Source organism: Mauremys reevesii, linkage group 1, assembly GCF_016161935.1.
Source record: "Mauremys reevesii isolate NIE-2019 linkage group 1, ASM1616193v1, whole genome shotgun sequence".
Classification (NCBI taxonomy): Eukaryota; Metazoa; Chordata; order Testudines; family Geoemydidae; genus Mauremys; species Mauremys reevesii.
The window spans coordinates 298,857,924-298,883,963 of record NC_052623.1 but is presented as its reverse complement, the minus strand read 5'-3'; the positions used below and the strand labels follow the sequence as shown (position 1 = coordinate 298,883,963).

Sequence of the window (26,040 nt, the reverse complement as noted above, 5' to 3'; positions counted from 1 at the left end):
TGTAGTGAGTGACTGTAGTGGGGTGGTCACCCCGCTCCTGCCCAGAGGGGTTAAAAGCAGCCCTGGAGAGGGCTGTGGCTGGGGAAAGGCTGATTGGGAAAGGCAGCCACAGATGAGGCCATGCCCCAATCAGGCCACAGCTGGCCTTATAAAAGGGCTGTGAGCCAGGAACACAGAGACACACTCTCTCTAGCCTCTTGAGAGAGAAGGACCTGGCTGTCTGGGAAGCTGAGAGTGGAGCAGTGCTGGGGAAGGGCAGAGGGAGCTGGGGAGCTCCAGCCTAGAAAATCCCCAGGCTGCAGGCCAAGTTAAAGGTCCACAAAAGGTTACTAGGGCTGCAGAGGGGCAGCCCAGGAATAAGCAGAGGCAGCTGGTCCAACCCCGCTTGCTGATGATGAGTGGTTTACAGACTGCAGTCTGCCCCAGTGAGTGGGGGCTAAATGGAGACTGGCAGTAGCCACTGAGGCAAGGTGAGGATAGGGGGTTGGAGGTTCCCTTGGGTGGGGGAGACCCACGTTGTGGGTTGCTGTGGTGGGCAGAACCCTTGAGCAAAGGGCACCGGGGTCTGGGAGGGACACGGGGACTAGCGGCAGGTGAGGCATCAGCTGGCAGAGGGCACTCTGGAGCTGGAAAAGAGCTAATTCCTTGGACAACCAGCAGGAGGCACCATGCCGGTGAGTCATCACCATGCCACAGTGACTTATATCGATGGGAGAAACATTGTAATGTAGACTCTTACAGTGTTCGGTTGACGTAAGCTGCCTTATGTTGACCTAACTCTGTACTGTAGACCAGGCCTGAGTTAGTTTCCAAGACCTGAAGAAGAGCTCTGCATAAGCTTGAAAGCTTGTCTCTCTCACCAACAGAAGTGGGTCCAGTAAAAGATATGACCTCACTTATCTTGTCTTCCAAGGAATGTTCAAGGCATCAATGGGCAGAACCCTGTTGATTTATGTGAAAACAGAAACGCCTGATTTTCCGTAAAGTCACCATTTTGTCACTCAATATACGGGGGTGAGGCACAGATTTGAGGGCTAGAGTTTAGGATTAATGTGAGGGTTAGAGTTATGTATACAAAGTAGAATAGCTCCAACAAGAGAGATTGAGACCCAATCCAGAATAGCCAATAGCCCAGAGATTAGGGTACCCAGCTTTGCTGCGGGAGACCAGTTCAAGTCCCTGCTCTAAATCAGGCTGTGCCCTATCCACTAGACTGTTGGCTGTTCTCTCTCTCTCTCTCATTTTGACTAGACATTCCTTCCTGAACCTAAGAAACCTTGCCAATGAAAACATGTTTTGTCAAAAACTCCTGACTAGCTCTCTTTTTTTTCCGTAGGTGAAATTTGAAGAGACTGTTGATTGAGTAAAACTAAAAATGTCCAACAAACTATGTTGAGATATTGGGGCTTTAAATTATACTGAAGAATTTAATCTCAGAAAACTGCATATTCTTCTTTGAGTGCTTGCACATGCCCATTCTAATGTAGGGAGTGAACACTCTGACTGCACCGTTGCCGGCATTTTTCCCCCTAGTGGTATATGTTGGGTCAGCTCCAGCACCCTCTGGTGCCACACACTCATAGCGCAAGTATAAAGGGCCCTGCTAACCCTGCACCCCTTCAGTTCCTTCTTACCACATGTGACGTGATGGACGGTTGCTGGAACTTCTCTCATTGCTTCAGGCAAACTTCCCAGTGGTTTTCTGCTATTTCTCTTCTTTTTCAGTGTATGCAGTTGTTATAGTAGTGATAGTCAGTTTTTTTAGTTATATATTTGTTGGACTACTTCATGCTTAGTTAGCAAGGTTGGTCCACTCCCAGGTGCCAGGGCATGCCTCCGTCACCGGGCTTCAAGCCATGCGCTTCTTGCGGCAAGTCGATGCCATTGAGTGACCTGGACTTGCATTGTCTCAAATTCTTGTGGGAGTCTCATAGAAAGGGACCACTGCCAGATCTGCAAGGACTTCAGACCTCCCACCAGAGAGGACCAGAAGGCGAGATTGAAGGTCCTGCTCATGGAGGCAGCCCTGAGACTTGCTTCAGAGCTGCGCTCAGACTTGGCACCAAGCACCTCAGCTTTGGTGCGGAGCACTCCCCTCACCAATCATGAGTCTCGGCGCTGGTCCCCATCTCCGGTGCCTAAGAAGAAACAGGAAGCAGCCAGAGAAGAGTCTATCCCCGGTGCTGAAGTCAGGCAGGTGTGGGGACCGGTTTAAAGTGAGACCTGCGTCAGGCACTGCAACAATCAGGACCAGCAGGCCCCAATGACTCCAACATTAGAGACGCCACCCTCAGGCAGACAACACACCAATCAGTTCACAGTGCTGGGTGGAGGGAAGTGGAGGCAGGGCCTGGGGCTGAGCGGGGTGGCTTGGGGGTCCCCAAACATTTTAAAATCAAAATAGGGGTCCGCAGGTTGCTAAAGTTTGAGAACCACTGCTATATACAAAGAACCAAGCCATTTTGCAGATCAACCCAGCTGTTCATAGTGATAGGAAGGCTCATATCCTCTCTGCTGTCTCCACCCAGAGGTTTTCGTTCTGGATTACATCATGCATTTGTGTGTGTTACAAGCTTGCTGGCAAGCAGCTAATCTGACTGCTCATTTTACAAGATCACAAGTCTCCTTAGCTGCTTTCCTTGTGCAAGTCCCTATTCAAGACATCTGCAGGGCAGCAACCTGGTCTTTGGTGCGTTCTCAATGCACTATGCCCTCAGCCAGCAGGCCAGAGATCATGCCAGGTTCAGCCATGCAATCTTGTAGTCAGCTTGTTCTTGAACTCAGAGACCACCTGCTGTGCAATTGCTTGGGAGTCACCTATGCTGGAATGGACATGTGAAAGCACTCGAAGAAAAAACGGTTATTAACATTTCTGTAACAATTCTTTGAGATGTGTTGCACATGTCCATTCCAAAACCCGCCCTCCTTCCCCTCGTATTGGTAAGAAGAAACAGAAAGGGCGCAGGGTCAGCAAGGGCATTTGTACCGGTGCTATGAGCGCGTGGCACCAGAGGGTGCTGGAGCTGAACCGATGGATACCACTAGGGAAAAAAATTCCAGCAACTAGGGCATGCACACACACCTATATTGGAATGGACATGTGCAACACATCTCAAAGAACAAGTTACAGAAAGGTTAATAACTGTTTTTTTCTATAAATTGCTTGTTTGAGTTATTCTGTGAAAGAGAGATTTCCTGGATCCTGAAGATCAAATGGAAGGAACAGTTGTTGGGGTAATTAGCACTAGGAATATGTTAATTTATGGAGAGTCAGAAAGTGCTAGCAGCTACTGAACTGCAGCTTTGCAAGATAGATTTGTCTTTAAAAACAAGGTGATGGAAAACTGTATATCAAATTTAGTCCACTCAGATCTGTTTCTTTTTATAACTTTACTAAGGAAGCTCTAGAGATGATGAAAAATGTGACCATTAGATTTTAAAATATTATGGTCACTGTAGTTGCATTATGACTCTGAGATTGGTCATTTTAACTGAGTCTGCTGTGGACTTGCAGAGTAGAGTGTGTATGCCTGAACACTGTTTGCTGTGGGTTGCATTCACAACTTGGTAGGAATGTGAAGGCTGTATTTAGTTTGAAGATACATTTTATAGAATACTTATTTACAAACAAAAATCCATACAAGCACATTATTTTATTTATTTGTATCTTTTTTGTTGCGAGGCTGGAAACTGCATGTTGTGTTTGCCAGTGATCAAAACCAGTAGCTGATGAGCTTTGTTCCCTCTCTGTGATGATTAAAGTAGGATTCTGTGAGCACTCTGGTTATATATTGGATTCCACAGGCAGATGTAAATGGTATATCTTGTTGAGGCTAAAGCTTTTTCACTGTCCCTTTAAAGAAATCTGGCATCAGCTTTCAGCAAAGTATAGTAGCTTTTAATAAAATTGCAGTATTGATTTGGTGTCTTTTTGACTGTCAAATATCTCCATCTCTCCCATTTCTGGAAGCAAGAAGAACTGAATTATCTGCAAGTCCTCCATTTTGCTGTAGCAGTAGTTCTAGGTGCTGGTGGTGAGGGACATCCTTTCTTATAGAAAAACCTGACAGGAGTGTATAACAGTACTTAGCACTTTATGCACTACTGTACATGTTCAAAGTGCTGTACAGACAACCCCAGTGGGTTGAATATAGTAAAACCTGTAGCTGATTAGCTTTTGAGCAACCATAAATTTAACAACTATTTAATTTTCAACATTTGGATTTCAGAATAGTCACATCAGTAAACTTGCCTTATAAAAGGAGAACATGAGTCTTGTTTCATCTGCCCAGGAATTAAAGCCAGAATAAAAAGAGTAATCATAATAACCTATTATCCTATGCTATTCTTATACATAGACCAAGAATCTGTCTATTGGTCCAACTTGGTTTTGTTTCCAGCTGTTTAATGTATTTATTGCTCTGAAAGTTTCCACTAGCCATTAGATACATATTTGTTCTTAGCCACGGTGTAAAAATCTAATTACCCTTCACATTAGAAATGTACTTGGTTAATCTAAAATAGATCTTCTTTAGCAAGATAATGTTGACATTTAGATGTATAGCAGTCTATTCCTGTTAATTCAAGTCCTCCAAATTGCATATTTAAGGCCACACAAAATCCTGTATCAGATCAATGCTGAATAATTGCTGGCTGTATTTTACAGAAGAGAATAGTTGTCAATGTGGTCTACAAATCCAATCTAATCCTGCAGAATTTGACTGCTGAACTATAAGATTAATATACTGGAGGAGGATGTTTGATTATTTGAAGTGGCAGTTTCCCTTTTTAAAAAGGATCAGGGAAACTTTCACATATTTTCATTTCTGATTATGTGTAGTATATAATCCATTAGATTACTATCCTGCAAAGTCAGATAAAGGGTGAATCAATGTATCCTCTGCTATCATTACCTTTTTAAGATAAAAATGAGTGAACAAATTATTTTACTGCATAGTAATCTAGAGGCAAGCTAACAAATTTTTATTCTGGCATCCCATTAAATTGTGGAATCTGACCCAAAAGTGAGAGAGATGCATTATATACAGTCGGAAGCGATTGAGAGAAACAGAAATGAATAGCAGGGATGGAGAAGTGAAGAGATTGCATTGGAATTTCTTTCAGTTACCAATCCAAAAGACTAAGAAAGCCACTCACCAAGAACCACCACTACTCTAACATGTATAAATGCATTTGCCCTGTAATGTTGTAAAACTCATTTGTAATATAATGTTCCATGAGCACGTTCCACCTGTGACTATTGTAAATATTTCAGTAGAAGTTCTCAGAGCAGCTCTGGGGTCATTACTTTGATATTTTCAAGAGAGTCACCCTAAAGCAAACCAGAGTGATTTTGAGTCAGACTGTAAGTTTATGTTGTCTTTATTTCTCGCCCTGCCTTCTGCCTCCCTCCACCAAAAGCCAATAATGTGTCTGTTTCCTTTGCAGCTGGGGCTTTCAGCAGAACCCAAAGTTAAAACAGTTTATTGTAACCCAGTTTAACAAAGTGCATCCCATCCAACATGGATTGGACTAACCTGTTTTTGGCCTCATCCGGACTGACTAGTGAAATTGTTGGGGGATGGTTAGGTTGTGTTCCCTAGAACCAACCATGGATCTCCCCCCTTGCAAAGGTTGGGGGGTGGAGTGGGGACTCAGCTTTTTCCATAGCAGTCAGTTGCTCTTCCAAACACTATAGAATGTGCTTTGTAGGTCTGTGGCCCATATGGGGATGGGGGCAGTGACTAGGTAGGCTGAGAGGAATTGGATTTCTCCTTTCAGGGGGTCCTAGTGGCAGCTGTAGACAGGAGTTCCTCTGGGACCAGGGTGCCTGGAGATTTGGGCTAGCATAGAGGTACAGGTCCTCCATGCTGATCCCTCTCCACTCCTGCAAGATTTCTCTTGGGGATCCCTGGGGCTTGTAGGTGGTCCCTGCAACCTATTGCACTGGGATGCACCTCTCTCCTATCTGGAATGATAGGTAAATAAAAAACTGCACCAAAGGACTCTTGCAGAATTTTCCTTACTGCTCCCTCTCTTCCACTGGTTTACTGTGGAAAGGGATGATCTTGTTCCACGTTAGAAACTGGGTTCTCTTGGGCAGGAATTGTCTCTTGATTGTGTATCTGTATGGTGCCTAACCTAATTTGGTGCTGATATTTGATTGGTGCCCCTGGAGCTACTGCAATACAAATAGTAAATAACATATGAAAACTTGCATGTTAAACAAGTTCCTTACCTCGTTTCCCAGCCAAGTGCAAAGGTGTCCTAATGTTTCTATAGCTATGGCTGTTACTTTTTAATCAGAAGTCTAAAATGTACTGCTGGCTGCCTTTTGAAGTTGTGCTCTCTGTGGAGAGATCTTGTAATACGCTTTGGAGGACATGATTTGGTTTTGCTTTCATTTGTTATGTTTGGGGATTAAAGCCTCACTGTTTCTTTAATAGTAGTCAAGAACTAATGAAGTTAGCTGTAAAATTCAATTTCTACACCAGCTGCCAAGCAAATAATGAAATTAAAGGAATAGAAGAAGAGCTCTGTTTTAGAGCTGAGGGTCTATAACGCATCATGTGACTATCACCCCAGTGCAAATATCTTTTTAAATTTAATTACAAATTGGAACTGTCAAAATGGTGGTTCTTTGTGGGTTTTTTTTTTTTGCACATGTGGTGCTCCTTGTTCTGTTAATGTGGTGATTTATTTTTAATAAAAACTGTATGACATTAGTGTTCTGTGACCTGAACATCGGTCAAGACATCGCATTTGTAAAGACAAAGGGATGTTTCTTAATATTCATGCTCATGATTTTGAGCAAAAATTTGATTGCATACAGGGCTTCTTCCAGGATGTCTTCTCTTTAATGATCCTCCAGCAAAAAATATTTGCATTTTGCAGCCCAGCGTCTCCCACAGTTCTTGACATCTAGCTGCTCTCCTCTGTTTGCAGCTTATAGAGGCAGATCAGAGTTTTGGAGCCACATGCTCTGGCCATGTACCCTCAGTTCCTGCTTGTTTTCAGTTTCTCTGCGTTTATGGCAATGTGCAGATGGTGGATTTTACAGTTTCCACCTTTACATCTCCTGGTGGTCAACATTTTTAGTCAAAATTTGGGGCAGTGGTGAGCAGTGATTTCATTAGCCTCTTTTCCCCCAGCACAGTTTTTTAGCCAGGTGTTAGAACCCCCAGCCCCTCAGTTGCAATGCCTCCCTGCTGGCTTTCAGGTATGGCAGCACAGCCTAAAAAGCACCAAATTAAATCCAAATGTTGCTCCATCATGATTGTCCTACCAGGCTCAGCACAAACAACAGTGAGTTGTGCCCAGCCTGCACCCAGCCTTCTGTCCCTAATTCTGTTAGGTCCAAGGGTTATGAGTTTGACAGGCATATGGGATCCTCTGTCCAGCAGAGCAGCATGACTCTGACATGGTAAATGTGGACCACAAGTCTCTGGACAGAGCAGGGAGAGTCATCAAACATGAGGAGGTTCCCACACAGTTGACTCAGGGGGTAAGCCCCAATGGGCTTTTGGAGCTGACTTGCAGAGTCACAACTCTGTCCCCCACAAGTCGTAATATGTGTTCTGAGCACCCTGGGAAGTGAAGCAGGGCTCATAAGCATCCTCCGTGCCTTCCAAATTTGTCCAGAATGACTGTGGAAGGATTTCCCCTTCCTCCTCCCTGAAGAAATGGGACCCAGCAGATGAGGGCTCAGAAGATCTAGCAAGAGGACTTCAGGCCCTCAGCAAGGCTAGCCACAAAAGGCCTCACCAAAGCGATAATGGAGCTCATCCACTCTTTAAGTGAGCTTAAAAATATCAAAGAAAGTGAAAAGGGAGAAGAAAAAGCATACAAGATCTAGGAGGTATAAGTCCTGATTCCACTTCCTCTTCCACAGAGGGTGGTGAATTGTCAGGCTCTGACTCTGATCAGGACCGGAGAAAGACTCAAAGTTTGTTTGTTGTTTTTTTCCACCCTCTGAGAAATTTGAGGCCATGTGCAATAAAGTTTTATCTACTATTCCGATTCAACCTGAACAAAATCCCATTAGTAAGTTTCTGAGCAAATTGAAAATCCTCTCCTGGAAGCCACAGTTCTCCTATAGTCCTCCTTCAGGGATGAGTGAGATAAGCCAGACAAGGGCAAGCACATTAGCAGAAATGATCTCAGGTTCTATAGGATTCAGGAACTAAAAGTCCTTAATACTAAAATACCGAAGGCTGACGTTGATGTACTGTCCCGGGTTAAAGATATAGTTATCCCCTTAGAAGGGGAGTTCTATCCTAAGAACCCCACAGAGAAAAATTGAGGCCACTCTCAAAGAACACTCTGAGGCTTCCTCAGCCTCCCTCGGGGTGTCCCTAGCAGCTACTTGCTTTGTGAGGTCGTCATTCTCCTTGCTGGAAGATCTCAGAGCCCTCAAGGATAGAGATCATGCTAACTTTGGCTCTATTTTAAAGAAAATTCCCCTAGCAACAGCGTTCGTTGCTGATGGCTCCATGGACATGATGAGATTCTCAGCTAAAGGCATGGGCTCTGGCTCAGTGACTAGGCTCCACCTATGGCTCCATCCCTTGAAGGTGGACTGGCACTCAAAGCAGGTGCTGTGCGCTGCTAAATTCACAGAAGCCATGCTTTTCAGAGAAAAACTAGATAAGATAATAGAGAACAATGCTGCAATATCTAAACTGTCCCTCCCAACACCACACCAGCCCTTTAAGAGAGCATACAGGCTGGCCTTCAGACAAAGGCATTTCTTTCGGCCTTCATCCTTGCAAAAATACCAGCAAAGAGATGACAGGATCTCCAATGGAAAGCCATGGTACCATGGCTCAGGAGAAGAGTCCCAAGGCAACCCTGTCACTCCCAAAGCCGCTTTATAACAAAGACTGCACAGGTTTTTACTCAGAGCGGAAGTTTGGGAGCAGAATTTCCCATTTCCCGGAGGAATGGGTTGCTTGCTTCGACTTTGGATCAGCGGCTCAGGGAGGTAGCGACTTAGGGATACTCCCTAGTGTTACAGGCTCCAGCCCATCTGTTTGTTTTTTTTGAGTCCCCCATCCCAAATTACCCCATAAAGCATAGTCTAATCCAGAATGACATTTCTCACCTGTTGGATATCAGCGTAATAGAGTGCTCCCTCAGAAGAAAGATTCTCAGGGTTCTACTCCATTTTCTTTATTGTTCAGAAACATTCAGGGGGGAAATCTGAGCCATTCTAGATCTCAAAAAGCTCAACAAGCAGATGAAGAAAATGAAGTTCTGGATGGAGACCATAATCTCTATAGTGTCATTCTTGCCCCAGAGGTATTTTTTGACTTCAGTGGATCTGGTGGATACATACCTCCACATCCTGATCAGACCCTGCCATCTCAGATTCCTAAGGTTTGCCTATAGGCACCCCACCCCCCGGTCTTTACCACCAACATCTTTGTAATCATAGTCAGACTCAGGTCACAGGAGATCTTCCTGTACCCTTTCCATGATAAAATCTAAATCAGAGCTCCATCCCCAGCAAGGACATGCAGAGCTACATCCCTGACCTTGAATCTCCTGTGGGTGGATGGCTTTATTATCAACATCAAAAAAAGCACCTTGATTCCATCCACCCAAATAACTTACTTGGAAGTGAACACAGGCATCTTGATAGCAGGGATATAGCCATCTCTAGAGAGGTTCCAGAAGATTCAAAACCTCCTTGCATTGATTTGGAACTGCTGGCACTGAGACTTCAACCTCCTAGTACTGTGCATAGGGATCATCCCATGGGCTCATTCACACATCAAGCTCCTTCAAGACTTCATTTTAAAGGTATGGAACCACTTCCTGGAATGTGTGAGCGATCACGTGAGAGTTCCGGCACAGGTGGTTAGCCCAGTGCAGTGTCCACAAGGGCATGCCTATATGCCTTCCAGATCCCCGGATCGTCACAACTGATGCTAGCCTAGAGGGCTGAGGAGCACACTTGGGGAGACCCAAACAGCTCAAGGCATCTGGAACTTAGAGGAAAGGACCCACAGACTAACCCTCCTTAGAACTAAGAGCAATCAAGCTGGTGCTACGAAAGTTCCAGTCCAGGCTGAAGGGGAACCACGTCCTGAGTCAAAATCAAACAACACGACCCTGGGGGAAGAAGTAGTCCACAGCTACATGCTGAAGCAATGGAAATCATGCTGTGATTCTCCCTCAGGGCATTTGTCTAGGGCAGGTGGGCTCCAAGGACACAGAGTAACTTGGTGGCAGAGCCAAGATTAACTAAGGCCTAATCTGCTAGCCCACAATGACCTTCCTCAAGCAAATCCCTACACGTGTCTTTCAGTTTATTTGTTGTAATGCCAGGTGGCTAGGGGGCAGTCCAGAGCAGTAGTCAAGTGTGTGCGGATGGTCAGGTAGCTAGCAGGTCAGTCTGTATCGGGGCAGTCTGGGGCAATGGTCAGAGTTTTCACAGGGGTCCATAGCTAGAAGATCCACTCCAAGGGACTGGGTTGGATGAGGCAGCAAGTAACAAGGCAGAGTCAGGCGAAGCAGCTTGGCAAGGCAGTCTGGGGAGTAAGCACTGGTCTGTTACTCAGACAACTTCTGCTTCCTGCTGGGGCCTTGATACAGTCCAGTTACCCAGTGAGGGTGCTGACTGTCCATCCAATCGGGGCTTGGGGTGTGGCTCCTGTGGACCTGCAGGCCTTTAGCACTAAGGCCATTGGTCGGGGTGGAGGTTCAGCTCATCGCCATGGCACATTGGCTGTGTCTCTAGTCTCATCTGCAGATGTGGGTTCAATACAAGAGTCCTGACATTTGTACAATGGAGATATCTACCCTCATAGGGGAAATAAGAAGATGAATTAGTATTGATACCATGTCTTAAAACTGTAAAGTATTATCAGGTGCCCCTACAACTTGTATGAGGAAGAAATACGACTACATGGGGAGAGCAAACATTGTTCCTTCTATCATAGCTTCCTGTCTTCCACAGAGCATGGACAGGTGAGAGGGAGGGATGCTTTTAGAGTTGAGAAGAAGACAAGAGTTCTGGGAAAGAGACATATTTGGCAGAAGTATCTATAGATCTCTGTATGGCAAACATTTTATGATCCAATCAAGAGGATGGTTTAAATATCACATTTGAAATAGTTTGTCTCCTGGCAGCCTGGAAGAAAGATGTTGAGTTCCATTCAATCTCTTAGGTAGAGTTCTCAGACAAAACCACAAAAACTAGGGTGAAATCTTGGCCCTGTTGAAATCTCTGAGAGTTTTGCCAATGACTTCAAAGGGCCTATGATTTCGCGTTGAAATTCTGTCCATTCTCTGTGCACACCAAAGGGCCTATGGTGTATTTTGTACAAGCAGAGTTTGCTCTGGTGTTGTACAGAATTTCCCCTCCCTCCACTGTTGTATGCCATGCTGTGTGTCCATTGTCTGTTCTTCTCCCGAAGGCAAGTGCAGTTGAGTGATGATGTATGTATAGAATTTGTAAAATGCTTTGGGATGAAAGGTGCTATAGAAATGTAAAATATTATTACAGTAAGCGCCGCTTGTGACAGCTGCTTTATAATGGCATCTCCCAGGAAACAAATAGTGACTGCTACTTAATTAAGAGGGAATCAGCATAAATCTCATTTGCTGCTTTTAGCCAGTGCCCAGCAATTAAACGTTCATAGATTTTTAAGGTGTGAAAGGACTACCATTATTCTCTAGTTTGACCTCCGGCATAACGTGGGCCATGGAATTTCATCCAGTAATTCTTCAGTGTTTTCTCTCCCGCATTCTGTTTGTCTTGACTATTTAGATGTAATCCCCTCAGAGCAGATGCTGTCTCTCACTGTGTTTGTACAGTGCCTAGCACAATGAGGCCCCGATCTTGGTTGGGGCTTTTAGATGCTACTATAATATAAATAATAGGAAATGTATTCTTCTCTACCGTGTATGCTTGGCGAGAGGCTTAATTGAATCACTATAATGCATTTTGTTTACTGGTCCACCAAGTCATCAAACCCATTAAGTATGACTATTCTTCATCTTAGCTGTCTGCTGCTGTTAAAGGCTGCTGTTGTGTTTTTCCGGGGAGCAGAGAAGAGAAGTGGGCTGGCAGACATTAATGGAATGGCTTCCTCATCCTTAGAAGTGGCCATGTCCTGTTTCTGGTCCCAGTCTTCATGGAGGCCAACTGCCCATGGTTGTTAGTGACAGACCCAGAGAATAAATGTGAGTTAAAATGACACTGTCTGAGTTAGTTGGCAAAACAATTGACTAGCCTAGAAAAATTAAATATTGATACTTTTAGGGGATGCAGTTTGTAATTGTTCGAAAAATGAGTGTTACATAAATATATTTTCAGTTTTATAGAGTGACTAATTCTCCCTACAGATTAGCCAGGCTATCCGCCCAAGCCAGGTTCCATAAATTTTGGCCAAGGATGTCCTAGTAAAACTAAATGGTCTTTAATTTACCTACTTTGGAAGGATAAAAGACTGACCCTGATGTAATGCTCCAGGGATAGTAGGAGGAAAGGAAGCAAGTGAGAGGTTTTTAGTTATTTCTATTTTTGAGACACTCCTAGCGTTACCATCTCTGTGGTATCTGAGTTCCTAGTTAGTGATTAAATTTAAGACTTGATGGTTTGACCACTAAATCATCTCCTCCAGCTGGCACTGAAATAAAAAGCAACTGAGTCATCCATTATATCGGTAGGGAAGGGTCACCTTTTAAAAAGAACCACCAATGTACAGATTTAATTACCTGCTTAATGTATAAGCTTGTAGCACAGAGGTAGCAATTTTTTTAATACAAAACCAAACAATTTAAAGGAACATGATGAAAAATCACTTCTCTGAAATTTTAATAGTAACACCTAAAATGACTATGCTGAAAATTTAGAAGAAATATCCGTTGTTTTAGTTTGTTTGCTTTGACAGCATTTTATGTATAATTGGCTTCACTTTTTAACTACATTGTGGTATGCAGTGGTGTTATAGCTGTGTTGGTCCTGGGATATTTACACCTGAGGGAATTCTGCATCACTACACATGCGCAGAATTCATGTCCCCCAGCAGATTTCTTTGCTTCCCTGCAGAAAAATGACTTCTGATGGGGAATCAAAGGGAAGCTGCAAGAGTGGTCATGCGCCTCTCCCGGGCAGCACAGGCTGGTTGGTTTGGGCACTCAGAGCAGTCAGTAGAGACGTAAATCACCACCCAAGGTGCAGTCTCGGGTGTGGGTGTGGAGAGAGAAACTCTGCTTGCTTGGCACGGAGGAGCAGGGCTTCAGGGTGTTTGAGGAGGTAGGCGTGGGACAGGCACTGTCCCCTCAGGCAGAGCAGAATGTAGCAGCCTGCCTGCTTAGTGAATTGTTTCAATTTTCTTTGTGAATTCCCTCAGGAGTATAAAACAGGTGTAAAAGTTTTAAGGCTCTTTTACATTACCAGAGTGGTGGAAAGGACAGTATGGCCATATAAATTCTTATGGTGCTTTAGTAATTAGAACTGGTCTAAATTTTTGGACTGAAATAATTTCCTATCAGAATGTGCTCCATGAACTGTTTGCTACTGACCTTTCTGGAGATGGTCAGTAGCCAATATAAATTGTGAGTTTGATTCTCCAGCCCTCACTTGCTCTTCAGTTGTCTATAATTAAGGCTATGTTTTAGTCACGGGTATCTTTAGTAAAAGTCACAGACAGGTCATGGGCAGTAAACAAAAATTCACAGCCCGTGACATGTCCATGGCTTTTACTAAAAATACTTATGACTAAAACGTGGAGCAGGGCTACCTGGGGGCAAGCTGGTGCTGAGGGAGGGTGGCCTGGGTGCTGTGGGGTGCGGGGGCAGTTTCCGTCTAGGGGAGGGAGCGGTTGGCAGGGCTGGCAGGGTCCCTACCTGTCTCTGCATCTTTCCTCTCCTCCCCCCTTCAGCAGCAGCAGCAGCAGAGTTTGGTTGTGGGAGGGGGCAAGAGGTTGGGGAACGGGATGAGGTGAGGCGACTCTGGGAGGCACTTACTGGGAGGCTCCCCAGAAGCAGTGACATCCCCCTCACTCAGCTGCTAGGCAGAGGCGTGGCCAGGCAGCTCGGTGTGCAGTCTCCGCCCAGAGGGCTGGCTTCACAGCTCCCATTGGCAAACTCGCAGCCTTACCTATAATGTAACACTGAACATATGGCTGCATATATTTGTTCACTAATAACTAGAAATAGATGGTCAAACCTAGTTATATTACTGTTAGGTGAGGGGGGTTGGGAATTTCCTCCAATGCTCCCCACTCCCATTCTCCATCCATTGTATTGCAATTTAAATAAATTACCGAAATAAGTGAAACCAGAGGGATTTTATTGTGTTATATTGACAAATAAAATATGCAGAATTTTATAATATTGTAGAATATCTGCAGAATTTTTAAGTTTTTGGCAGAGAATTCTCCCAGGAGTAGATATTCGAGAAACAAAGTGGGTGAGGTAATATCTTTTATTGGACTAACTTCTGTTGGTGAGGGAGACTAGATTTTGAGCTTACACAGAGCTCTTCAGGTCTGGGAAGAACTGAAGAAGACCTTTATGTATGCTCAAAAGCTTATCCTCTCTCACCAATAGAAGTTGGTCCAATACAAGATATTACCTCACCCACCTATGTTTAACTGTAGTCAGTTTGCCTGTTATTTGTTTCTTTGTGAAAGACATACAAAGGAGATAAAAATGTATTTTAAAAAATAGCAAACAAGTTTTTAAACAACAAAAATTGGCAGGTGCAATCAGAAGCAGATGTTAATATCTGGAACGACTTGTAACTCAATTTTTGAGATTGACGCAATTAAACTGACATAAATCCGTTAACCTTTCACTGAACAATAGAACAGCAAGAACTGTAAAAACTACCAATGTTTGAAGTGTTTTTTCCCTATCCATTATATCAAAATCTGGTTTGAAGTGAAATTCTGTGGAGTTACTCCTTGTGTGTATAACAAGCCCTCTTAAAATGTTGTTGGAAATAGCTAAATTTTCAAATTTAAATTTTAACAATGCTTACAGGGTAGAGTACAGTTTTTGAATTTAGCATATGATGTATCACTGTAGTAGTAAACTTTGTTCCAATTCAGATACATGGAGGTTGCTATTATAAAGATCTTCTCCCGAAACAAAATAATTATGTTAAACATAGGCAAAGAAATGGAGCTGAACCTTTTCAAGCTGAACCTTTTCAAGCTGACATTCTGGGCAGGTTCCCTACCTCCAGGATTGGACTGGAGTACTTGGTGAAAGGAGTAGGCTGTAGCATCCTTGCTCTCATTGTGTCAGGCAGCACATATGGGCTTCTTTCTCAGGAGCGCTGTCATCAGTGGGTGATGATACAGTACATACCATATGTGTTTCTATGCATTTAGGTTGGAATTTAATGCTGAGAGTGATTTTAAAACACATTCTAAGCTGGGCTTGTAAGGGTGTAACTGCTATTAATCCTTTGCAGAAATATCAGTCTTGACCATTGTTGAAAAATAATAGGCATATAGGTTCTTAGACATGTCATTATAGCTTGTGCTGGCTTATCTGTTTACAAAGCAGAGACCGTACCAGCTGCTTTCCTGCACTATTAAAGTGCTGTATGCATAGCACAAGCACTGTACCCAAGTGTTTAGTGGTGCTGCTCCTCCCAACCCTTCCTGTGTTGCTGTGATAAGCTCTTTGATAGATGCTGCAATCCAGTTACTCTTGAGATTCATTTTATTTTTAAACCAAGCTCCTGCTTCCTTTAGATTGCTGCCTGCTTGTTCCCAGGTGGTGCCGGAGGAGGCGGAGGGAACTCTGCTGGGTTTTCAGTCAGTGATGCTGGGAGGGATTGTGGGCGGGCTTCTCTTCCCCCTTCTCTTCGGCACCTCGACTTTGCTGTCTCTGCACTGCAGATGTCCTCCAGCAAAGAAAGCTTCTGCCCTGCACCCTGTCTCCGTGTAGTGCCTCGCAGACCGGCCCGCCTGCTGCCCTAATGCCTTGTTTGGGAGAGATTTCGGTATCAAAGGAAAGCCTTGCAAAGCTGTGAATAACCCAGAACTCCAGCGGAATTTGCGTCACGGGGGGAGCTGGGCTGCACCTGCCGGGGAGAGGCCGCTGCTGGCACAGCGTGGATGGTTTGTCTCAGCCCCGTGGGCACCCATGAGACAGGACAAGCTGACGGGCTCCCTGAGACGTGGGGGAAGATGCTTAAAGAGGCAAAACACAGGCGGCGGCGTGGGCACCATCCTGAGCAATGTGTTAAAGAAGAGGAGCTGTATTTCCAGGACGGCTCCTCGCCTGCTCTGCACCTTGGAGCCAGGTAGCGTGGGCGTGGGCCGGGGCGGGCGAAGGACCTCGGCGGGCTTTGCTCCCCGGGCCCCTGGGCTTGGGTTTGAAAGTGGCGCTTCTGTGCAGAGGCTGCTCGGCTAATGCTCTTAGCCAGGCTTACCGCGGCCGGGGAGCGGTGTGGGGCGGCGGAGCGGAGCGCGGGCGGCCGCTGCCCCTCACGGACACGCGCTTCTCCCGGCCGGGGAGCAGGACGGAGATGAAATCCCCGGGTAGGCGCCGCTCGCGGGGCTGGGGGGATGTGGGACCGGGGGTGCTTCGGGCGTGTCTGCCAAGGACGTGCCCAAGGCAAATGGCTGCTCCCTGTCAGCCGCAGCCACTGCAGGGCTGTGCCGGGAGCGGCGGCGCGGCCCCTTGCCGTGATGCAGCGATTGCACTCGGCGTCTGCATTAAAACCCTCCTCGTGCCGCTTGCGTCGGGCTGCCGAGAGGGGACGGTCCCTTCCCCGCCCACTCCGTGTAAAGCCCCCAGGCGCGGGCCCTGGGCAGCGGCCACCCAGCCCCTGCCCTGCTGCGGGTCGGTCCGGCCGGCCTGGGACACGCCAGCGAATCGCCGTGTCCTGGTGAGGCCAGGCCGGGTCCTGCCCGCGCTGGCAGCGCTTTGCCGCCGAACGAGAGTCCTCGGCTCTGTGGGGAATGGCTGAGGGCACTTTGCCACCTCTGCGTGACAGGCCCCATAGGGCAACCCAGCAGGACAGGGAGAAACACTACGTATGAACGTGGGGCCATGGCAGCTGGGGTGGTACCTGAGGACTGGCCTCAGGCCTGGGAGCAATGACAGGGCTCACTGACCAATGAGCCCTCCCAGAAGGGAAGATTGCCCCCCCTCTCTTGGGCGTGGATGGGCGGAAGCAGCCCCACGAGCAATGTGCGCTCTATGGGGAGGCCTGTCCCAGTGGGCCATGCCACCCGCCGTTCTGCTTGCTCATTTCCCGACCTTTTCTGGGAACGGTTCTTGGCCCAGCTGGCTTGGGCCTGCTCTCCCTCCCCCTAGCCTCTTCTTTCTTCTGTGCGTTGCACGGCTTTGCTACCCCATCCCTCTTTGTGAAAGCAGGTCAGCCACACTGTAGCTGGGTGGGTCTTTTTGCATCACTCATCCTCATCTGCACGGCAGAACTCCCTGCAGCTGAGCAATCTCTTCTTCTCCCTCTCTCCCTCCCTTCCACTTTCTGAACCACTCAGCCATGCTTTCAGAGCCCTACTCTCCACATTTCCCCACCATTACTGGGAGCACTTGACCTGGGGAAATTCCCTTGGCCTATCTGCTCTTTGAAGAAGTATATTGTCTAAATACACAAAGAAGACTGTTTTCTTAGGGGCGGTCATCAATTTTGCATCTATTTTTTTTTTCTTAGAAACTACTTCAGTTTCAAATAGAGTGAAACCTTTATTAAGTGGCTGCTCAGGGGACCAGCAAAATCAGGTCTCTTAAGAAGGTGGCCTTTAACAAAGGTGGATCTGCAGCTTACTAGAAAGCCAAGTGGACTCAGTTATTTGATTCTAAAATTTTGTTTTGTTTATAAAACACTGAAAATATAAATATTTAAATAATTTTATTTTTATAAAATACTAGAAATACATATACTTAATAATAGATGTTTAATGTATAAACAATCATTTGTAGCTGAAACATTAATTTGTCTGTGGGTTATCATGAACATAAAGGAAGTAAAACTGTAACATAATTATTTTTAACTAATGTCTCATGAATGAGTATTAAAATTTAAAGCAATACACCGCACTATGCAAAGTGCAGTTTCCCATTGTGCCTTATGTGCCTTATGCCAACGTGCCTTATGAGCACTCAAGCGCAAAGTGTGTAAGCTGATAACTTAAGCAAGATTTCTTCTGTATTTGAGAGCAATTCTGGGTGGTCTCTGGTTATGTTGGAGAAGTGGTTGCTTAATATATTTACATTACGAAGTTCTTGTGGATAATCTGTTTCTTAGGGCTGCTGGTTACCAAAAATAGGGTTCTTTAACACAGACGTCATATTTTTTTTTTAATATGCCCCAGGGTCCCAACTGCTCTGTGGGTCCTGCCCCCAGCTGACTCTAGCTCATGCAGTAGCTTCCTAATATTGGAGACACTGCCATTATTCTGTCAAGCTTTATAGATAAATTGCACAGAGATTCCTGCCTGCAGCTGTGACACCCATCCTTCATCCCCAGGACGGAGTAGAGGAGCTGAATACCAGAAGCACCTCACCATCTCACATCCAGCAGTGGATTAAGTGGTGGTGTGGGGTTTCTGTAGTCCCAAAATGAGCTGCTAGCAGGAAGCATAGTGATGCCATAGCTGGGGTTATCTGCTACCACATCATCATCCTGGAGATCAGGGAGGATTTGAACATTTTGTGCCTCATTGCTGAATAAACTTAAGGGGTCTCATTCTGGCTTTGTATGTATCTGCTGATATCCATATGTATTGGGAAGCCTCTGGGGGCCAGTTTCATTGCATACTTCATTATGTCCTGGTGTGCCCGCTGGTTGCTAGGATAGTGGATTGCACGGAGGATTGCTCTGGATACAGCTTTAACTACCCTTTACATGGGTGAATATAAGTTATAAAACTAGTTGTGGGACAAAACGCATGGCTTTTGTTTTTGAACCAACAATTAGACTGAAGTTTGCATCACTAAATTTTGAGAGCCCAGCTGCTGTAGGGCTTTTCCTCCTTTGTTTAGGACACAACATCAGTTTCTGGTTAGGTATAGCCTAGGGCGTTGATACTAGCATTGCTCACTTTCAGACACTGTCAGTGGAAGTGGTTCCAGCAGCTGCTCTGAAGGTACAGTCAGAGCCTTTGGTGATTGGATTGGAAATGTTTGGGTGGGCTAGGGCTAGTTGACTAATCCATGCCACCAAGAACATGGGGGTCATAACGTACAACCTTCCTGTGCATCCTTCCTTTGGAGCTACTGAAGAGTTCCCAAACTTTTGGTGCAATATTCCTGTCTCTGTGAAGTAGTTCATTGCTGAAATTGAGGAATGGGGTTTTGATTATTCCACCAAGACTTCTTACTTGGCTACCATATCTTTCTGTGCTCAAGTAGCTAATAACCCTGATGTGTGTCAGATGCTCATGAGACAGAAAATGGAGGGCTGTACTAGGTTTTGGCACTCCTGAAAGGATGGATATCATTCCAGTAGTAATCCACTGTTAGGACATGTGGCGGCAGTTTTCCTCTGGTTGACTGACTTGGGGGGAAGTGGGGAAGGGGAGATTCTCCTATGTCAAATGGCTTCTCTACAGCAATTTTTGGTGTGCTGTGGATTAGTGAGCGGATTGCTAGGGTTCCTGGTAGGCCTCATTCTGGCACCTACCTTGGAGATGCCTCCTCTATGCCTCCAAATTAAGATCTGTGGCTCTTTTAAGGCAAAACAATATGGTAAGGAGTCATTAATTAATCTTAGAGAGATGCCCAGTCAATTGGTCTAACTCAGGATGGCCATGTCAGTGTATCTCCCTGGGCAATCTGCAGACAGCTCTCTGTCTTTTCTGCCTAGTGACATCACACCTTTATTAATTCAATGCCATCATCTAGAAGACATTTGTGAGTTGAGATCTGGTAGTCCTTAGATCTCATTTATTCAGAACAAGTCTCCACTGTATCTGCTGCCATGTCTGGGGGTCTTCGATCTTGAGGTTCAAACACCAGGTGGATAACATTCTGCCTGTTTTCAAGATTGTATTTGTCCAGACACACCCTTCACTACTCCCGGCTGGTTTTGCTAGTGGTGTTTTCCTTGGGTAAATTGCAGGAATACAGAGGCCTTGGTATTAGGTGGGTCTTCAAGCTCTGGAAAGCTGGAATGCTCTCTGTATTTGAGTACTAAGTTGGGGGAAGTGCATGAATATTCTGGAGGGCTATTGCTTCCATCTAACTTTTGCTGATACCAGAACATGTTACCTTAAAGTGTCATCTGGAGTTACACTTTAACAAAAGTTGCAGCTAGCTATTGGCCTGAATTTACATAAAATGCTGCATGTCCTTATTGTGTCCTGCAGTCAGTAATAGACAGTTTACAGATGAGACCTGGTTTTGTTGTACTGACATGTTTGCAGCAAATGTGATCTGGCTCCTTTTGCGTGCCGGGGGGTGGGAGGTGAATCCTAATAAGTAATTATTGCCAGGTGTAAGTGCCAAAATGTTCAAAAAATCTCCTTTTTTTAAGGTATTGAAAATATTAATATAGACAAATGCTTTAATATCCCCAAACCCGGTAAGGCTGTTATTAGCTGAACAGTGCAGATAAAAGCATCCAAATGTTAAATTCCCTGATACAGTTTTAAAATGGCCAAATCTAGGGTAGAGATTTGTTTGCTTTTTTTTTAAACGTTGCTTTCAGTCTAAACCTTTGTATACCACCTCTTCCCCACCCCCTCCAGTCATGTTCTATACACCTCATAATCAGTTTCATATGGAAATACTGTCAAAGCTTAACTACCAAGCATTAGCAAATGACACTACATTGTTTTCCAAACACACAAGGCCTAATCCAGTAAAATGTGGTGTGTTTCTGATGAATTACTGTACATTTAAGGCATTTGGCAGCTTGCAGCACTGAGCTCTTTACATTGATATAAAAATTATATACAAAGTGTTGATCCATGAATCTGTATCTTAGGAAAGACTACCTTCATATGGAAACATTTTAAATACAAAGCACACATGGTGCCATTAATCAAATGTTACTGGAAAAATGTCTTTAAGAAGGGCTTTATTCTTTTGTATGCATTCCTCTGATAACAGTTAGTCCAAGAGAATGTGAAGAATGAAATATTGGACTCTTCAGCACCTTGGTTTTGGACAGCGACATTCTGAATGATTGAGGACTAATTTAATCTAACATGCATGACATAAATCAGATTATATGTATTATGGTGTATCCAGATGCCATAATCAGAATTTATTACAGGCCAAGCCTGAGATCCTAGTCTCACACCTGAGTTTGCATTTGAAAAATGTGTCATCTATATTAAAAAGATTAATTAACATTAATTGCTTTTATAGCCAGAAGAAACTCTTAAGTTTAAATGGGAGTACTAGCCAAACTTAAACAGAATATGGATAAATAAGATATTAAATATTACATACTGAGCAATATACAGATTTTATTAATGTAACAAAATAAAAATGAGCATCCAGTGTTTTAATATCCATAAATCAAAGCACATGAAAAGAAAAGGTATTTTATATTTTTATAGATGGATATCATGCTTTAAAAATGGAATGATCCCCTGTTCAGTATATTACTGTGGTTTAGCATAAGATACTTTGTTAAGGGTCATGCAGCTCACTGCATACCGAGGAATCCCTACGTGGACATTTTCACAATGTATGCACAGTGTACAAAGTCAGAACTCTTTTCCTTCCCTGTCTTCTCTGGTGGACTTTTCCATTGCAACAAGTTTTTGTTTTATTTATATAACATTCCATTACAACATGTTGTTTATTATAAAACCTGTGGTAATGGAAAAGTCCACTGGAGAAGAGACGGAAGGTAAAGTGCTCTGACTTTCTCACAATGTACATACAGTGTACAATGCTCATGTAGGGGATCCCTCAGTTTGCAGTGTTCTTAGCAAAATATGTTACGCTGAACCACAGTAATATACTGAACAGGGGATTACTCAATTTTTAAAGCGTTATATATATACTTTTTAACATACACCTTCAGTTTACTTTGAAAACAGGAATTGATGGAAACAGGAATAGAATTCAGTCATTCAGAATTACATACAGTAGTTCAATTTAGAGTTCTGTATTTTCTTTTGACGTGATTTAATTTTTTTCCTTTTCTAAATAGTGATCATGATTTTGCTTTGTCTTTTTTCTCTTTTGTTTTACTATTGTCTCTAGGGGTTGATACAAAGTTGAAGTTCACTCTTGAACCATCTTTAGGTCAAAATGGTTTTCAGCAGGTAACTTCATTTATTTTCCACTTGTTTTTAAAAGACTGAAATTTCCTTTTCACTCTACTTGTGTTACTTGAAATGTGCATTGCTTTGTTTTGTATCTTAATGTGAGTATATTAGTTGCCACTACATAAAGATTGTTCCAACTAACATTTTGGAAATTGTAATGCAATTCCTTTGTTTTCCCTGACATCTCAGAATTTTCATAATGTCAGTGTCTTATTTTTTGTTATATACATAAATTATTAGTCTTATAAGATTATATTTTGCCTGTAATTAGGGTTTATGTATTAACTCTAGGCACTGGTCCATTTTATGGCTAAGCATTTAATTTCTTAAACATGGGAAATAAAATGAATGTTTCTTACCTGCAGTATTGCACATATTCACATATTTCTGAATTAAACTAATTCCATATGTTTCCTGTGCTGGATGTTTTTGCTTTTAGTGGTATGATGCTCTCAAAGCAGTGGCCAGACTGCCAACAGGAATACCAAAGGAGTGGAGGAGGAAGGTAGGTATATCTGTACACTTCACAAGATAATTGCAGTCGTGATTTAGAGATGGTATGAATTTGAGAGTCTTAAGCTTTGTATGCACTGGGGATTTTTGCTGGTTCAAAACTATCAAGGACCAGCCACTAGTGGAGCTGCATGTTGCACAGACAGGCAAAGCTGCTGTTTACACTAGTGGTGTTGCTCATTCTTGAAACTCAGGTAAGCCTTACTAGCGCAGATTTTGGCTTTTACCACTTTACTCCGTCTACACCAAGAATTTGCGTTGATGAATCTTTCCCAATAGCTGAACTTTAATGCCTGAAATCAGGGCAAACCTCCTGGGAAGACAAGCCTTTACATTTATGAAGTTGAAGTTGATAACTGCTGTCACCAAGGCATAGTGCTGACAAGAATTCCCACATAAACATTTGGTTAGGGAAAGGCAGAATGCTGGAATAATAGGGTAGCTGAGAGTAAGGAATGATGTTCATTAGAGACTGCTATTAATGTGAAACAGCACTGGGTTAGTGCTGTAGAAATGTACCCACTGGGAATTACATTGAGATCACTAAATCCACCTTAATGCTTCCTTAAATAAGATTTGAAGCCATGTCCCCAAGATTTAAAATACGGACTAAATGTGGGACATATTCTGGCCTCAGTTTCATCCAAGCAACCCTAGAGAAGGATTAAAACATACGTAATATATGTACATGGTTTAATATAACTTTTGTGTGTTGGGATTGTTCTTCTTTTCCTTTCTTACTCCCTGTTGGAATTATTATTATTTATGCAGGGTAGTACCATGACACTAATTTAACCATAAATTCCTTTAGTAAATCCAAAGGGCAAACAATTACTCTAAACATGCCTACAAAGCCTAAATAATAGCAATTTACTCCAGCCAAACAGTAACAAAATATTTATAGGCATATGATCAAGATTACTTACAGATGGGCTAAGGATGCTTAGACCCATATTGGTCGACTCCCAGCATGGTCAGGCAGGTATTAGCAATGAACCCTTTAAGAGTTTACTTTTTTATATCCTTTAACAAACAAGTGATGTCACTGCGAATTATCGCACCTTAGCTAAGGCCGCTGTATGAAGTAGTTTATCATACAGCCAATTATTTACTGCACATGTTATTTACTGTTATTTACAATTATTTACTGCACATGCCCAGTTAACTGTGTTTTATTTCTATTATTTCAATCCAAACCTTATCTTACTTAAGACTGGTATTTCACAGGGTCACTACAGGTTTAACACAACAACTCTTCTTTCTCATTATCTCATTCTTTTTGGTCACAGGCTTTGGGCCTATTGCTCCTGCTAATATCCTAACTCAGTTTAAACCCATAGCCCACCTAGGTCTCACGTGGGCCTATAGTCCTGCACTCCCTGTCCCTCCAACCCAAACCATTTCCTCTTTCAGATTAAGAGAGAATAAAGTAAACAATCATAGGGGTATCATTCCCCCCTAATTCTTTTAATAAGTAATCCATTTGCATCACATTGGAGTCTTTCAGCTGCCATTTTCTTCCCTATTATGAAGTCTTTCTCCCTGCTCCCCCTAATAACCCGTCTGCTATTGCTCTGTCCCTTGTTCTGTGAAGCTTTGCAAAGAGTGATGCAATGTACAGACTCTTTTCCTCCCCCTCACCAAGACCATATCCGTGCTGTTGCTCATGCACTTATTGTTTAGCTAGTCGGAGGAGCAAGTGGAATGAAACTGGCATTGCCTCCCCCACACTCTTTCACATTTCTGCTGAACTAGGAGGAAGCATTCTAGATTACTGCAGTCCAGTGAGAGATCCTCCTCAGCTGGTAGGGGTGGGCAGGGGCAGGGCAAAGATTAAACTTCCTCCAGCACAGGTGGAGGACAGTATCCATGCTGCTCCTTTTGTACAGGACACTTTTCCTCTTGACCCAGCAGAAATGGAGTGTGAATCCAGCAAGCATCACTGGAGTTTCATTTTACTGCTTTCCCTACCAGCAAATGCTGTGTGGAGGTGCAGCAGCAGCACAAGTACGTTCCTCTGCACAAGAGACCTGTAGTGTGTGGGAAAGGGGAAATGTAGGAAATCTGTGATTCTGCAAGCTGTAGGTGAATATTTAACTGTTTTATTACTTTGGGATGTGTGGGAATGGCTTTTTTCATTTAGAATATGTAGATCAACTCCCCTTCCCTTTCACTATTTCTTCCACCCTCCTGCAAAGCAATCCTTTGTCATTATTAACCATTGTTATGTTGTGGCCTACCACCCTGCCTTGAATTAAGTAAAATTATATACCAATGCTCTTTACTAAATTGTTATCTGTTAGCCTGTTAATAATCAACAAAAAGTCTATTTGGAGTGGGAGTTCAAAACTTACTTAGCAAAGAGGTTCTGTATCTGCATTGTACCTGTGTGCTCTTATGATTATGTGCCACCATTTTAAGCACTGATTTTATTTTTCTAGTGTGGATGTAGAAATCTCTCCTTTAAAGATGGGCTCATCCAGTTATCATTTAGAGATAATGACATTTGCCATGATATCCCTATCTCGAAGGTTCCTTGTATCTTTGTTTAAAGTCCAGCATTTCTTTACAGAATCCAATATTTTCTGCCTAACTTCATAGGCTGTATACTAGCCTAGAGTCACAGATGTGCCTCAGAGCATGCTGTGTATGTAGTCCCTGTGCTTGAAACGAGGCTAATGTTTCAAAAATACATCTGAATGCCAGCAGTTCATGAAGCCACAGTCACAGTAGCTTAGTATAAACCAAATAATTCTTTGGATCCAACCCTGAAGTCCCTATTCTGGGCCAAATCACCTGCTCCTTTGTATTGAAAAACAAACAAAACAAAAACAGAACCCTCCCTCCTCTGAAAAGAAGAGAGAAATTGTACAAGGTTTCTCTTGCAGGTTTTCCAGCAGATCATTCCGTCACAAAGTTTGTGGAATGTGCAGCTTGGGGCTATTATCTTTTCAACAGATTCCCTGTTGATGACCATGTGGTGGAAGGGATGATGTGAGCAGTACATCTGGCCCTACCTTTACCAGTCTTGCAGATCAGACTCTCCCTTATATTTGGATTCCTGACCCCAGTATCTGTGGGGGATAGTGAAGATAGCTACCACCCCCAGTTCTTCTCATGCACAGAAGACAGCCACAAGGAGGATCTGCAGGAAATGAGTGGGGCCTTGGGTTTTACTCACACAAAGTTTCCCTGGAAGTCGGTAGGAGTTCTGCCTGAGTAACACCTTCAAGATTGGGCCCTCTATTTGCATTTTAGAAAGCAGGGATATTGCTTTTATTATATAGAAATTGTT

General features: G+C 43.7%; 1 protein-coding gene across 5 annotated transcripts in view; it reads left to right on the top strand.

Annotated features, from left to right (window-relative positions):
• The window catches only part of TBC1D30 (TBC1 domain family member 30), an 85,800-nt gene that overhangs the window by 22,876 nt on the left and 36,884 nt on the right, over positions 1–26,040 (top strand). For 2 of the 5 annotated variants that reach the window (XM_039519837.1, XM_039519838.1), the window contains exons 3-4: positions 22,168–22,229; positions 22,672–22,737. In XM_039519837.1, the coding sequence (XP_039375771.1) occupies positions 22,168–22,229; positions 22,672–22,737 (128 nt within the window). Of the gene's footprint in view, positions 1–15,869; positions 16,277–16,495; positions 16,515–22,167; positions 22,230–22,671; positions 22,738–26,040 lie in introns of those variants that run through there. The other 3 variants (XM_039519839.1, XM_039519840.1, XM_039519841.1) reach the window with 3 other exon arrangements.